Source organism: Ictalurus punctatus, chromosome 15 (assembly GCF_001660625.3).
Source record: "Ictalurus punctatus breed USDA103 chromosome 15, Coco_2.0, whole genome shotgun sequence".
Taxonomy (NCBI): domain Eukaryota; kingdom Metazoa; phylum Chordata; class Actinopteri; order Siluriformes; family Ictaluridae; genus Ictalurus; species Ictalurus punctatus.
The window spans coordinates 11,645,977-11,661,924 of NC_030430.2; the positions used below are offsets into that span (position 1 = coordinate 11,645,977).

Here is a 15,948-nt window from a genome sequence, read left to right on the forward strand (position 1 = left end):
GTGTCTCATCTCTGTATTTCTTTGCAAATTCCAATCTGGGCATCTGGTTCTTCGTGCTGATGAGTAGTTTGCACCTTGTGCTATGGCCTCTCTATTTCTGCTCTCAAAGTCTTCTTCAAACTGTGGATTGTGATAGCTTTACCCCTGCCCTGTGGAGGTTGTTGGTGATTTCACTGACTATTGTTTTCTTCACAGCTCTCACATTGTTTCTGTCATCAACTGCTTTTGTTTTCCTTGGCTGACCTGCTTGATTTCTAATTGTTAGTACACCAGTGGTTTCTTTCTTTTTCAGGACATTCCTTTCACAGGTGAAACCCAGGGCACAAACCAAGAGTAGACATTCAGAGCTATTAATTATTTAAACAGTCAATCTAACCGGGCATACTTGGGCAACAAGAGATACCTGTCAGTCACACGTTTTAGTATTTTTGATCACTTGAGAAATGGGTGGGTTCAAACAAAAGGTGCCATCTTCCAAGTTGTTTAATACATCTAGATGTAAATATCAGAAAAAATGAAATCTGAAATTGTGATCCATCAGCTCATATTCATCTTTTGATTCCAAACCCAAATGCAAAACCAAAAGAATTGGCCTTTCTGTTCCAATACTTCTGGACTGTATGTAATGGCTGTTATAATTAATACTTTATAATACAAGGCAGGGTACACCCTGAACAGGGTGCCAATCCATCGCAGGATGTGCACATATATGACTAACAGAACTGCATATGGCTAATATTTCGCCTGAAGTTATTTGTATTCTTCATATTACTTTTATGACTGGGTATTTAAAAATGTAATTGAATACGTTTGAATGAAAATCATTAATTTTGACATGGACAAAACAATCCTTTTATAAAAAGTGGGAACTAAAATGTGAATAAGGACACTGTGTGATGGAATCATCTAGTTATTAAATGTGCTTATGAGACTTGCCAATGACGTTTTATTGAGAAATAAGAGCTGTTTGACAGTGTTGGGGTGGAGTCTGTTTCTCCTCTTTGACAGTACTTCCCCTGCCTTAGAGAACACGCTTTCACATGGTACAGAGGAGGCCATTGTACAAAGAACTGCAATGCAAAAGTGTAGAAATTACCAAGACAAAACATTAGGTTACTTGTGTAAACCCAGTTCTCTGAGAACAGAGCAAGGTATTTCACTATGGGAAATGCCTCAGGTGTGACAGACTATGGAAGCACCAATTACACCACATCTGTCCAAAGGACAGACCAATCACAGCTCATGATGAGGAGCCCCACCCCCTTACTATATATACAGCTGTGATCCCTGAGACGGAACTCTAAGCACGCCCTTCCCCCGTGTTATGCGAGTAGGGAAGCTTGGTGTGATACCTCGATCTGTTCTCAGAGAACCAGGGTTACGCAAGTATACTAACGTTCTCTTTCAAACAATCATTTGGTATCTCACTATGGGAATGATATAGCCAACTCCCGTAATGCATGCTTTCCGAAGCCTCCAAACAGACCTGGCAAGAAAGAATGATACCCTGTTAATTCTCCCAAAAGCCAACTTTAAGAACTGCATGAGCCATAGAAGGCGCAGTGACATCAAGATGGTAAAATCTGATAAATGTCTGAGGGGAAGCCTAGCTTGCCGCCACACAACTATCTCCCAACAAAATTCCCTTGAACAATCCCCATGAAGTAGCCATACCCCTTGTAGAATGAGCCCTTAAGACCAATAGATGTACAGGCCGATTCAATCGCCTCCATCATGCAATGGAAAAGACACTACTAGGAGATCAGCTTACCCTTACATTGAGTGGCCCATGAAACGAATAACTGATCATTACTCCTGAACAATCATGTCCTGTTTACGTAATAACATAACGCTCTTACAGGACACAAAGTGTGCAATGTCAGCTCCTCCTCTGAAGAAAAAGGAGGGGGGTAAAAGGCACACAACTCCAAAGCAGAGCAATTATAAGCTGAATCACTGACTTTCGGAACGAAAGCCGGGTTAGGCAGCAGCATAACCTTGTTGTCATCTGGACAAAAATTCTGTCAATTCAACAATGCTTGATGAACTGACAAGGCATGTAACTCACCCACTCGCTGAGCTGAGACTAAAGCAAGTATTAAGACCATTTTCAGAGATAGGAGCTTAATATGAACACTCTCCAGAGGTTCAAAAGGGACCAGAGTTAAAGCATTTGACACTGGTCCCTAACACTTCACACCCTTCATAAAACAACATAGAAGAGGATGCCGTCCCACTGAAACGCCTTCGAAGCCTACGTGACAAGCCGAAATAGCAGCCAGGTAAACTTTAATAGTAGAAAATGCCCTCCCATTGTTCACTGAGCTTTGCAAAAAGCACTCACCATGCACTGAAAAGGAATAACTCCTTTATGAGTACACCAGTCCTCAAACACATGCTATTTAAGATCATACAGTGAGTGCGTAGATGGGGCTGTAGCACTCTGGATAGTGTTTATATCTTCCCGGGGAAGCCAGAGTGCATTTAAATTCCGGGTGGGGGTGAAATCTCTGCAATCTCTGCCAGCCACAGCCTCCCCGGCCAACGAGGGGCTATCAGAAGGAGAGATAATCCGTTTTCTCTTACTCTGTCTATGGTGGAAGAAATAAGACTCAGCAACGGGAATGCATATAGCAACACATTCGGCCACGGGTGTGCCAGGGCATCCACACCCAAAGGCGCATTTTCGTCCCTGAGAGAGAAATACAGGCTTCGTTTGTCTTTGATCACGTGACTATGTGAAACCAATACACGCCCTGATATGGGGCTTCACTGGAGATTGTGTTGCGTGCTTGATACATGCCTCGAACCTTCAGTGTAGTGATAGGAAGTTTGCATCATTTTCTGACTGGGATCTTTGATTCTCGTTCAGCAAAATTAACGAATTTTGTTTCGAGTCATTTTGTTAATTTCAGCAGAATATAATTAAAATGTTACATGTTAAATTCCCCAACACATCTAGTACTTATGCAAACGTTGATCACATTTGGAATAAAAAAATAAACTATAGGCTAATGCAGCCTAGGCCAAATTATGAGAAACAGAAATAATTAATTAATAATTTAGCTGGTGTTCATGTTATGCAGTCTGTTAGTCACCTCACCTCCCGATCTGAGTCATTCAGCCTATGAGGCGATCACCGGAAGAACGAACGACTCGACCCCAAAGACTCGAGAGTTGAACTAATCATTTCTGTTTCCTGTACAGAACCTATGGGAATGTTGCAGCGCATGCGCGGTCAGAAATGAACGAATCACACTCTGAGACAACCCGTTATTCCAGAGTCATATTAAAGATTCGTTCAAAATGAACGACACATAACTACTTCAGTGCCATATGTAACATCACTAGTACATAGTGTCCTGCCATTGATTGGCAAGCCATCCAGTGTGTATTCCCGCCTCAAGCCCAGGGAAGGATCTTATTCAGAAGACTAACAGAAAGATATAAAGATTTTTCCTTTATTTCTTTTTAATTTAAACTTTAAACCTTTTCAGGTCGTACTCCAAACACGTATTCTCGCTCCAGGCCAATTGGGGGCGACAACGTAACAATTAGCTGGTTCGGTGGAAACAAACCAAAAACATAAAATTTACTAGAAGAAGAAGAAGAAGAAGAATACACAAGACGCTTGAATAGAAATATGGGGGAGGCTGAAGTTGTCTCAGCAGACGAAAAACAAGTGGATTCAGGAAGCTGTGCTGCTGATGAATCAGTGGTATGGAGCCAAGAGGTGGAAGTGTGTCTATTTCACGCGATGTTGGGTCACAAACCAGTCGGTAAGCTACATTTCTGGCTTCATTGTGCAGTCTTACCGCAGTAGGCCTTGAATCCTCGGTGTGGAGTGCAAACAAACTCGAGCTTCCTCGATACAGAGTTCACGATGAGAGAGAAGTGAGCGTGAGGAATGTTGATGGGAATTCATTAGTTAGATTTACTTTAATTGAATCCGTTTAAATAAGATTAACAAGTGTAGCTCGTTTGGTTATTCACCAATTAGTTTTAATTAATTTAGATGCCCTGCGAGTTACTACTTTGCGGGTCAAATCTGTTAACTAGCAAACTAAACGTGAAACGAGACTTGACATGCCTTCACATTGTGGTCTTCAGAGCTGTGCATCCTACTGGATTATAATGTAAACCTACAGAAACAGTGAGAAATGTAAACTGTAAACCTACAGTGAGATTGAAGACCTCTAGTCTGTATGATAATGTTTCGCCTTTTATTTTTCAATTACACAGTTAGTAGATTGACTACATCTGGCTATAACCCCTGTCATCCATGCCTCCATACATCATTTCGTCCTACTGTATGTAATAACATGTCAAGCCCATATTAACGGCAGCCTCGGTTAATGTGTTGCGTTGACCTTGTTCGTAAAAGACATTGTCTATAAAAGACATTGTCTGTGTAGTAAAATTGAAAACTTTTCAGTTTGTGCCTTATCACTTCTCCATACATATTGGTTGGCTAAAATCTGATCGATCTCTCACTCACTCATATTCGTATGTGTTGTTTTTGACAATCAGTACGTGACAATAAAGGATTTCATTGCAGTGAAAACAATAATACTTACAGCTGTACAGAAGCAGACTTGTGAAGTAAAGCGAAACCATCTGTTCTCAACCCTACTGGATCCAAGGTAGCTAATGTGGGTAATTTATAAAGAACCAACCCTAGTTGCATAAGTGTATGAACACACATGCACTTTTCATTGCCACTGTGTAAACTGGCAAAACATAAACAGGGCTAAATAAAATGTTCTGTGACATCCCAGATTGATTAATACTAAGTAGGCTCCTTATTTTGGTATTGATATCGACTACTACCAAAAAACACATATTCAGTCTACGCATATTCAGTCTAAAAATGTGCTAAATAAACAATTTTTGAAACAGCTCTTCATTTCCATTTAGCTATTGTAAGGTTGCATTTCCATTTCAAACTACTGATGACTAATAACTTGCTGATATCAGAACTGTAGTAACCATTGGGGCCTAAGGCTACTTGTTTTTTTTTTTTTTTTTTAAATCACAGGGGTCAATCGTCATTTCCACATGATTTGCATACGTGATAAATTTAGCCAAAACATTGGAAGGCAGGTGTCATCAAAGGTCATCTGGGATCACCTGGGAACAATGTATGACATGCAGGCATTGGTAAGTCAACCTGTTGACTTAGAATCTAATACAACTCTTGACTGTTTAAAAAAAACAAAAAAAAAAACCAACAACTTGAACATAAAAAGCTTTTATTTCCTGTGTTCCATAGCATGAGTCTGAAATCCTCCCTTTTCCCAACTCTGAAAAGAGCTTTGTCCTGCCTGAGGACATAATACAGGAGGTCAGAGAAGGTGAGTTACCTTTGCCTTTACTTGTGAGGTCTGTGGCCTAGTAGTGAATTTTAATTACACGTGAGCGGTATGAAATTTGAATAAATAAACAAATAATGGAACTGATTGTTAATAGTGGTTTCTTCAAAGTCCTGCTGCAGTGGCGTCTAGCTGAACATCTTTATTCAGTATGTTCTTTTCTGTGACTCTGATTGTATGCGAAGAAAAGAATTTCACTGTGCATATGTATGTGATCAATAAAGACTCATTATCATTATTATATAGGTACATACTGAGTGCCATTCATTTTGGATACCTACTACTGTGATGCCGTTACATTTTTTTCCTTTTCTTTTTTTCTGGTGTCTGAGGTGTTTGCTGTGTGTTAACCAAATGTTTGTTCTTCCTTAATTGCTACAGGGAAAGTAGGTTCAGAGGATGATATAAAGGAAGAGTTTAAAGAAGAGAAGGATCTTTCGGCCACCCATGAAGAAGGTTCTTGCACCCTTAGTCTCTCTCTCGCTCTCTCTCGCTCTGCTTTCATCTGCTTCTTCTCTTTGCCTTCTTTTTCCTAAATTTTCTGATGCAAGTCATCAATTTAAACCAGAACCATTGCAATTTTTATGGATAGAAGACGTATGTTTGGTCTGTTCTTAAAATTCTGTTCAGTACCAGAGGTGTCAGAAGACTTTGCGCGTGTGTATCTTTATCTATCTTTTCTTCCCACCTTCTTTTTTCCTTCCATTGCCTCTGTATAGGGAGTGTGATATGGTCAATCAAGGATTTGGTTTTTGTGGTAGTTGTAGTGTTTGCCTGAACAAAGCAGGTTAAACTATAGGAAGTTTTTGTTTTCAAGGGCTATATGATTGTGGCTGTCTTGGCTGATGATGAGTAATGCAGCCGATATTAACATGCTGTTTCTGGGCTAACCCCAGTAAACCTCTATAATTTGCATTTTCAGATATCTACACATTGCTGAGAACCAGCTGTTATATTCATACTCGGAGAGTTGAACTAATATGAGATTTATGCTCATATTGATATGAGCATATGAGATATGAGATGTGCTCTTGCTGTATCAGTAATGTGCCAAAAACACACGAAAATAAATGCTGTCAAAATAGGTTACACTTTGAATGCACATCTCCATGTGTGTACCCTTATCCAGAATTTGTACATGAATGTGATTATGTATTTAGACACAGCTTTCTGTCTATGAAGATGTGGTAGTGGTACTGTGTGTGATGCTAGTTAAGCTGTTTGTTATGCACCAGGTGTTATGTGTTTGTCAGTGCAATGTTAAGTGTTTAGTTTTGAAAGGGCTGGGTAATGGTAAGAGTATAGGAGGTGCACAATACTCCTGTCGAGCTTCTTTGTGTGGATTGATGTATGTTCTGCTTTATAATTACATTTATTATTCTTATTTGAAAAAGGAATGGTCATAAATGAATGGAGATGGCATTGAAGTATAAAATTAAAGTGTTCTGTCGATTGATGCAGGAAAGTGCCATTTTAACATCAAAAATTACAAATGCAATGCCCCACATTTCTTTTCTGATGCACATTTTAAGTAAAAAAAAAAAATGCTGTAAAAATATAGTGTTTAAATACTTGTCCCACATCATTGGGTATGTTTACTTTAACTTGAAATCTTCATTTTGAAACCTCTCTAGGTGGAGTGTGATTATTTAAAAAAATATATATATTTGTATATGTATATATACTTTTATAATATATATATATATATATATATATATATATATATATATATATATATATATATATATATATATATATATATATATATATATATATAAGTAAAAAAAATATATATTTATTACATCCCTTTTTCCAAAAGATTTTTTTTCCCCCCCCTCTGTCGTCCTGTCTTTGTCCTACCAGGCAGCAACTCTTCAGTGAAGATGACTGAACGCTCAAGCAGTGGGCGAGAGAAGGAGCGAGAGCGTGAGAGGGAGAAAGCGAATTCAGTTGAGTCAGGTGGTGGCTCCAAGGAGGCCACGGGTGAGAAGAGGAAACGAAATCGGGCCTCAGAAAAAACACTGAGCACCGGCAACCCATCCAGCCCTGGAGGAGCTAAACGCCGCAGAACATAGTCATGGCCATCGTGATTAATTTGGAGGATCTAACTCCTCAGGACTGAGATGGCTTACGTTAGGCCAACCAGTGTCTTGGCCATGGTTAAAGTGATATGTTGTGAGGCACTGTTTCTGTATGAGAGGATGGTCCTCTGTTTGATCTTTTTCAGAAGCTTGGTGTATGAGGGAACACACCAGTGCACACGTATACACAGCATACTGAACAATAATCTGGACTCCAATAGAACATTATTAGCAATGGTCAAAAGCTTCCAGGCTGTGGTTCATAGTACAGACATATCGAAAGTATGTTTTAGGTAAGGTTATATCATATTTTGTTGAAGTGACCTCACAGAGTAATTTCTGTACTTGAACATGTTTGATGGCATTTTTTGATAATGGTCTGTGACCGCCATAATGGTCAATTAAGGATAGGAGGCTCAGTACTGTACTTAGTTCTTAGTGCAACTTGCTTCGTGATTACAATACAGTTCTTGTTTAAAATGCTTCTGTCGTGACTTGCTTTGGATTTTCAGACTATCTACGTGGTGTGTGTAACTTAAGCGAGATGGACTCAAATCAAGTTCATGCATTTCCATTGTGTATTTGCTAAGGAGGAATGTGACTTTTATTTTAATTTTTTTATTATAATTTTTTTTTTTTTTTTTTTTTTACAACCATCTGTATTTATTAATTTTTTGTTTTTTAAAAAAGATGTCTGCAAGCCTTAAATCAGGCATAACATTGGTTTATTTTATAAAAGAATAAATGCTGGCCTGCGCTGGTTAATCTTTTGAATAAGTCCCCTTTACATTCTTTTGTTCTCATATGCATCAGAAAATAGAAAGAGTACAAAATAGGATTCCATTGGACCATATTGTCAAAGATGACAAATGCTGATGGTCTCAACAGTGCATACCTGGCCCTAGGGGAAAAAAAATGTTTTAAGCCTGAAGAAATTTGGGTCAACATGCTGAGTCACTGAGGTTTGTGTGCGCCCTTTTGCGTGCTCATCTCTACCTGCCTACTTTGTCCTGCTGCTTTTGCAGTTCTCTAGCCTGTGTCTCTCTCTCTCGCCCTCTCTCGCTCTCTCTCTTGCTCATTCTCGCTCTCTCTCTTTCAACCTCCCTCTTCCCTTAAAGTGCTGCATTGCGTTCCCTGGGCAGACACAGTTAGTGTATGCCAGCCCCAGTGTTCTTGAGCATACAGAAGGAACACACAGAGCTGCTTATATACAGCTGTGGGTAAGTGACCAGAGGAAGCTGCCTAAGAATGTTTACCTATGCTTATGACATAGAATTCATAGGAGATTTTTTATTATTTTTTAAAATATGTAATTGTTTAATTTTTATATACTATATTAATTGTAACATCATAATCTAGTTCACCTTTTATGGGTATTGTGTGGGACATGTTCATAAACTAATGATAAAAAGTGTTATTATTTATTAGGTGCATAACTCCACGGCAGGGGAATTCTGGGTGGACACCACCTCTTTTCTTCTTTTTTTTTTCTTACATCTGTGATCCTTCGTTATGGGGAAGGAGAAGATACATATTAATATAGTTGTGATTGGCCATGTTGATTCTGGGAAGTCCACCACCACTGGCCACCTCATTTATAAGTGTGGCGGCATTGACAAGAGAACCATCGAGAAATTTGAGAAGGAGGCTGCAGAGGTAAGCCTGAAATTGAGGTTAACTCTATCAACAGCTTCTAGTTTTTCTTTAAGTGTTATTCTTACAGATTAATTCTGAAAGCAAGGGGTTTAAAAAAAAAAGGGAAGAAATTGGTTGTGGGTTTCAAGTGAAGCCTTGGACTGAGTGAAAGAAGGCCGAAGATTTCTGGGAGTTGTAGTGAGAGTTGTCATATTTTGTAGCATAGTCTGTGTGCAGACAGAACCTTAACATAAGTTGGAAAGATGGAAAGAAGTGCTAACGTCATGGCAGCTCCTGATATGCCATATTAAGTTTGCTGTAATGATAGTAGTGATTATGAAGTAGTTATTGTTAAGGTTATGGGTAGTTTGCTCTGCATAATATAGGGCTTATTTGTCCATATTTTCCATTTTTATTTAAAATTCAGTAGCATTAGTTGGCTTTGATTTTTGGTTTTCATGTAAGAAAATATGGTAATTGTGCATAACATAGTATATACATCATTATTCTGTTCCTCTCTTTCTCTTTAATAGCTTGTTAGTTTATTGTAAGATCAATGCTGGAGCAAAGGTCTAAACTAATTTTGACATGTCCTTTCTGTTGCTCAGATGGGGAAAGGTTCGTTTAAATATGCTTGGGTTCTGGACAAGCTGAAGGCAGAGCGAGAGAGAGGCATCACAATAGACATCTCCCTGTGGAAATTTGAGACCTCAAAATACTACATCACCATCATTGATGCTCCAGGACACAGAGATTTCATCAAGAACATGATTACAGGGACTTCCCAGGTGAAGCATTGTGGATAAATATATTTTGCAATCCAATGTTAATCAAAGCTTTTGATATTGTTGTATTGTCAGTGAATAGGCTCCACTGGAAAAAAAACAAACAAAAAAAACTTTTAGTTTGGAACAATTTAATCTGCTTAATTTTTTATTTATTTATTTTAATTTCATGTATTTGTAACCTTAATTGATAGTAATGAATCTCCTCTGTGTTGGGTATTTAAGGTGGGTAAATCATTAATATTAAATTAAATATTAGAAATTATTATTATTATTATTATTATTATTAGTAGTAGTAGTAGTAGTAGTAGTAGTAGTAGTAATAATAACTCTATTAAACTGGGCACCAGTCCAAAGATATCATAATCTCAGAAGGTAATGACATGATGGTTGCATCACCAAGAGACGAAATAGTAATAAATTGGCTGATATCTGAAGTATATTTGATTAAATATCAGTTAAATATATACAAATGTAGTCAAAGTAATTGATTGAGTGAGTGGACCTTAAAGGTGGACATACACAGTGAGTAGGCAGCTGTTTGGATCTAATGTGAAATGGGCAAAAGAGTGGATCTACTTAACATACTAATTCTAGCTAAACCACTGTGCGAATGTTGAAAAAGGTACTTTGAGAAAGTTTATAGTTGCGTTCTGATGTGTGTTTGTTTGGTCCTGATCTTTGTGGTTACTTAAACGTACTCATCCATGGCATCGATAGACAGTGCAGAGAAAGAGTCCTTAGTCTGTCTGTTTAGTTTAGTAGAGATTGTGCCGAACGTCTATCTGTAGTGTCACGTCAGCCTCCCCAGGGATTGTGGAAGAAGGCTTATGAGTCCGTATGGACAGTTTTCAGTGGGAATTACCCCGAAGGTCCAGCCATAGCGTCAGTTGAGTCAGTGTGTCCAAAGATCGTGGACAAGGCCTTTTTTGACTCACTGTACATAATTGTTGTCAACTGTCAAATCCACTGCAACAGTGGATACAAGAAGATTACAAATTCATGGAGCATGCAATTATCGCACAAACAACACAATATATGAAGAAGTTGTTTATGAATGTCCTAAGTGATTTTCAGATTTGGTGTATGTGTGAAAGGAAAGTCCCCCCCCCCCCCCCTTGAGAAATATAATTCTTTGTCCTATTGTCTTCCACAAGAGAGAGTCTTATTTTTATCCTGGTTGTTGGTCTTGAAGATAACTTCCCGTAACCTTCAAAGGGCAATTATGGCTCTCCCAGGCAGGCAGAAAGTGGAGTTTATTTAAACAAGAATTGTCCGACCTAATCCTCTGATGACCTTTCTCAGTATGGTGTGTAGCATAGAAAATTTATACTTTAGGGGTTAAATCACTATCACAAGTTCCTATATTTCTATTAAATTTATGCCATTAATCCTAGAAGGAAATTTAAAAAAGTGTTCATTTGTAAAAAAGCATTCATTTTCTTTCATTCATTCATTCATTCATGCATGAATTCAGTAAAAGATTTCAAACTGAACCAGTGAACTCTATTCTCTCTGATATTCTCTCTACCAGGCAGATTGCGCTGTTCTTATAGTGGCAGCTGGGGTAGGTGAGTTTGAGGCGGGTATCTCTAAGAATGGACAGACGCGTGAACATGCCCTGCTGGCATACACACTGGGTGTCAAGCAGCTGATTGTTGCTGTTAACAAAATGGATTCCACAGAGCCTTCTTACAGTGAGAAACGCTATGATGAGATTGTTAAAGAGGTCAGTGCTTACATCAAGAAGATTGGCTACAGCCCTGCCTCTGTACCCTTCGTCCCCATTTCTGGATGGCATGGGGACAACATGCTGGAACCTTCTACTAATGTAAGTGTTGAGAATGTGTTCATGGCAGCGTGTGCATGCGTTATCTTTTAGATATTTTATTATGCTGGGCAGTGAATGTCATGTCTAAACCCTTGTACTCTTCAGATGGCATGGTTTAAAGGCTGGAAACTTGAGCGGAAGGAACAGCATGCCACTGGAATCACTCTCCTTGAGGCCTTGGACACTATCATGCCTCCTACACGTCCTACTGACAAGCCTTTACGCCTTCCTCTGCAGGATGTTTACAAAATTGGAGGTCTGCATCCACTTAGATAAGGTTTATGTACTGTATTTGGTACACACAGTTTGTTTATAGTATTGACACCTCATAGTGGGTATCCAGTTATAATTTGTCCATATATTAAAAATTTGAATTATTGCTTTGCCTTTAATATGGATTACACTAGACAGAATTGTTTTTTCACATTTGTGCCTCAAATCTGAGATAACTTATCAGGATGCCGATGTGCAGAGCTATCCCAGAAGATGAAGCTGTAATTACAACCAAAGATGGTTCTACCAAGAATTAATCCGAGGGGTGTGTGTGTGTGTGAATACTTATGCATACTTTTGCATCTATACATGTCTGCTTTTTGTTGAATTAACCTTTGGTGTCACAAAAAAAAATGTTAGACATATTATGTAAATCAAATTGTAAAAATTCCAATTAGTTGTACAGTACAACAGTTGTCAGTACAACTTCCATGTTGTACTGACAAAATGGTAAAGTTAAAGGGGTTGGTTACTTATGCAAGGCTCTGTATGCTTGATATAATTAAAATAATTCCTTTTTAAAATATAAGCATCAGTGTCTGGCTAGTTATTTGAATCACATTTTGGTGTATTCAAACACTATGAATCACAGCAAACGCCTTGTATTTTTAGGTTTGAAAGTAAATGTGTTTGAATCTTTGTCTTCTGAATGGCCTGCTTATAGTAGTAAACCAATGCAACCCTCTGCACTTGAATATATTCCTTGAAGATATTTTTTCCATGCATTTAACAGAACTGATTGCTTCAATAACTGGTAGAGATACTGTTTCACCTTTACTATTACAAATTCATCGCTTTTATGTGCTTCTTCAAGGCAGTCAAAATGCCTTGAATGCCAATTCTTAAAAGCTTGAGAGAGTATGCTTGATATCTCAGTTATTGTGTTTCTCCCTAGGCATTGGAACAGTGCCTGTGGGCAGAGTGGAAACTGGCATCCTGCGTCCAGGTATGGTGGTGACCTTTGCCCCCGTCAATATCACCACAGAAGTGAAGTCTGTGGAGATGCACCATGAGTCCCTGAGTGAAGCGGTACCAGGTGATAATGTGGGATTCAATGTGAAGAATGTGTCCGTGAAGGACATTCGCAGGGGGAATGTGTGTGGGGACAGCCGGTCAGATCCACCCCAGGAAGCTTCAGGCTTCACAGCACAGGTCAGATAAATATTTGACTATTACATCCAATACCTTAATACCCTAAGAAAGGTATGTCTAATAGTGATGTCAACACAAGTCATTATTTCTAATCAGCTATACTGATGAGATTATAACTATCTAACTAAAATGATCAGACTTGTTCTGCATACTACAGAAGGTCAGGTTGAGTGACTAGGACACACTAATGGTTATGCTACAGTATACCTTTTTGCTTCTGAATTGCTCTTAGGAAGGTCTTCTGGTGGCTGCTTCAATTAAGTTCTCTTTTTGTACCATTGTTCTTCTCGCTGTGTCTGTCTTTATCAGGTTATTATTCTAAATCATCCAGGGCAAATCAGTGCTGGATATTCCCCCGTCCTCGACTGTCACACGGCTCACATCGCCTGCAAGTTTGCCGAGCTGAGGGAGAAGATTGACCGTCGCTCAGGGAAGAAGCTGGAAGACAACCCAAAGTTTCTGAAATCTGGAGATGCTGCCATTGTGGACATGATTCCAGGGAAACCCATGTGTGTGGAGAGTTTTTCTCAGTACCCTCCTTTGGGTGAGTGTATACTCCTACAACAGTCACAAATAATTTTGGATTATGAAAGCTGTTTCAGTACTGACTAATTTTCTTTTCCTTTGAGAGCACATGGCTATGGTCTGACCTTACTGACCACTGATCTGATAATAGCATGACCTTAATTATATTGTAAGCGGGGAACATGCGCACGTTTCTTTCTCGTTAGGTAAAATGTTCCCAGATCGCCGATGTAACATTTGGTTTCTCAACAAGATCCATCACAGTGGCAGAACCCGAAGTGAGATAGCAGAATTCACCTAACTGGATTTTACCACTCAAACAAACCCACGCCAAACTAACAGACAACATCATATAAGGCGTTTGATTATGATTATGTAATTTGTGTATTAATATAAAATGTCCCGCTATATAGTAGGCTATAAATACAAATGAATATAGTGATTATTATTATTATTATTATTATTATTATTATTATTATTAGTAGTAGTAGTAGTAGTAGTAGTAGTATTACTTGTATACAAAACATTGTATACCACCGCGGTGTTGCGGTTGTCATGGCCACTGTCACGGCCTTATTGTAGTGTAGTTTTTTTTTTTTTTTCCATTCTTCATTGCACAGTTCATTGATTGTGGAATATTGTGTTCTGTAAATAGTAATTGTCTGCAACGCAGGAATTTACTCTTGAACTGAACACAGTGGTATCTAACTGGTCAGCGAGTCAAGTTTTTTGGTAACAGGCTGGCTAGTCTGGCTCACCATGCAATTATTTCACCTATTATAAAGTAATACCAAAAGAATATATGTGTGTGTGTGTGTGTATATATATATATATATATATATATATATTTGTTTAAAGTCAGCAGGCACAGACATTTATCCCAAAGATTTTCAAGTTATATAAAAAAAATCAAGCTAGGTTCTTCATGTATTTTCCATGATCCAAGCTCTGTTCAGAGATGAAACTGCAGAAGGATTAATGTTTCAATGCTGTGTTCTGTGAGTATGATATTGTTGCCTGGGTCTATTTACAGGACGCTTTGCTGTGCGAGATATGAGACAGACAGTTGCTGTTGGGGTCATCAAGAATGTAGAAAAGAAAGTTGGTGGGAGCGGCAAAATCACCAAATCGGCCCAAAAAGCTCAGAAAACTGGCAAATGAATCTTGTTGCCCTTGTACCCCCTGACGTCTGCTCCCAAGCAGTAGCAGCAGCCCCCTTATTATATCTGGGAATGCTCACCTGGCCTATTGTACTTCTTCTCTTTCTGAGAATAGAATCACTGATTATATTATAGTCAGCTGAATGTGAATGATAGAAAATATTTATTGAATGTTTGACATGGCTTTGTTGTAATTTAAGCTCTCAAACTTAAGTCTGTATAACTTTAATATGTATTATAATACTCATGTATATGTAAATGTGTATAAAATTCATTCACGGTAGAAAGCTTGAATTTGAGGTTTGTGCTGCAGTCATGAAATGAGAGATGTGATCAGGTTAAAGATTTGCTGTGGATTTATTAGAAACTGTGGATGCCAGTTGGTTTTGACCTGGTTCCTGTTTTTGTAAGCTTGGCTTAATGAATGAACCATTTAGAAGAAATAAAATAAGGTTGTTTGACATTTTATATTGGTTATAAACTATTGTTTACAAGTGCAGTCATTTCATAACACAATTTATTTATACTGCATGAGGGGCACTGCTTTGGATTAAAAGAATAATAAACCATCAGCTATGAGGTTAAGTGCACTATGTCCTGAGGCTGTCTCATTTTTCTTTCAATGATATGTTCTCTAAATAGCTTAATTTCAAGAAACCTTTTAAACACACACTTAAAACACTTTTTTTTTTTAAAACTCTGTGCTGCCACTCTGAATCTAAGAATCTTATTCAACAGATTTCTAAATGAACAACACTGCCTAGAAAAATATATAGCCACAAATTCCTCTGAGGGTGAAGGACTGAAGCTGATGCTATGTTAATTCTAGTGTTCACCTTTTTTTAGAAATTATTCTCTGCTCAGATCACAGAAGGCTCAGTAATAGCCAGAAAAGCCTTTAATCACATACAGCTGCCTTCTCTAATGGCCTTTTCTATGGTTCACCGACGTTTCTAAAGCAAATACATGTTAGTAAACCACTGATTAGTAGATAACTACCCCATTTAAAATTAATAACACATGTCTGCAAACAAAGTCAAGTGGGCCTCATTGCTGCAAGTCTTGGAATGCTTATAAGAAAAGGAAAATTAAGAGGATTTCATTGTAAGAGACTAAAGGGTTATTTTGACCAGA

General features: G+C 38.3%; 2 protein-coding genes across 2 annotated transcripts; both read left to right on the top strand.

The window, feature by feature from the left end:
- The first annotated feature begins 3,543 nt into the window (after positions 1-3,543).
- mrgbp (MRG/MORF4L binding protein) lies at positions 3,544-8,231 on the top strand. Its single transcript, XM_017487747.3, has 5 exons — positions 3,544-3,779; positions 5,039-5,160; positions 5,273-5,354; positions 5,754-5,828; positions 7,236-8,231. The coding sequence occupies exons 1-5, from the start codon at positions 3,644-3,646 to the stop codon at positions 7,445-7,447; spliced, it is 627 nt and encodes a 208-aa protein (XP_017343236.1). The 5' UTR covers positions 3,544-3,643; the 3' UTR covers positions 7,448-8,231.
- A 132-nt stretch (positions 8,232-8,363) lies between these two features.
- Positions 8,364-15,404, top strand: eef1a2 (eukaryotic translation elongation factor 1 alpha 2). Its single transcript, XM_017487746.3, has 8 exons — positions 8,364-8,673; positions 8,882-9,109; positions 9,697-9,876; positions 11,408-11,704; positions 11,810-11,960; positions 12,873-13,129; positions 13,439-13,673; positions 14,688-15,404. The coding sequence occupies exons 2-8, from the start codon at positions 8,966-8,968 to the stop codon at positions 14,813-14,815; spliced, it is 1,392 nt and encodes a 463-aa protein (XP_017343235.1). The 5' UTR covers positions 8,364-8,673; positions 8,882-8,965; the 3' UTR covers positions 14,816-15,404.
- Positions 15,405-15,948: the final 544 nt, after the last annotated feature.

Bases quoted from the DNA above. Each gene is read 5' to 3' on its own strand.
- mrgbp (XM_017487747.3), top strand. From the start codon at position 3,644: ATGGGGGAGGCTGAAGTTGTCTCAGCAGACGAAAAACAAGTGGATTCA. The intron at 3,780-5,038 runs GTAAGCTACATT...TTTAAATCACAG, and splicing joins GTTGGGTCACAAACCAGTCG to GGGTCAATCGTCATTTCCAC. The intron at 5,161-5,272 runs GTAAGTCAACCT...TGTGTTCCATAG, and splicing joins TGTATGACATGCAGGCATTG to CATGAGTCTGAAATCCTCCC.
- eef1a2 (XM_017487746.3), top strand. From the start codon at position 8,966: ATGGGGAAGGAGAAGATACATATTAATATAGTTGTGATTGGCCATGTT. The intron at 11,961-12,872 runs GTCTGCATCCAC...GTTTCTCCCTAG, and splicing joins GGATGTTTACAAAATTGGAG to GCATTGGAACAGTGCCTGTG. The intron at 13,130-13,438 runs GTCAGATAAATA...TGTCTTTATCAG, and splicing joins CTTCAGGCTTCACAGCACAG to GTTATTATTCTAAATCATCC.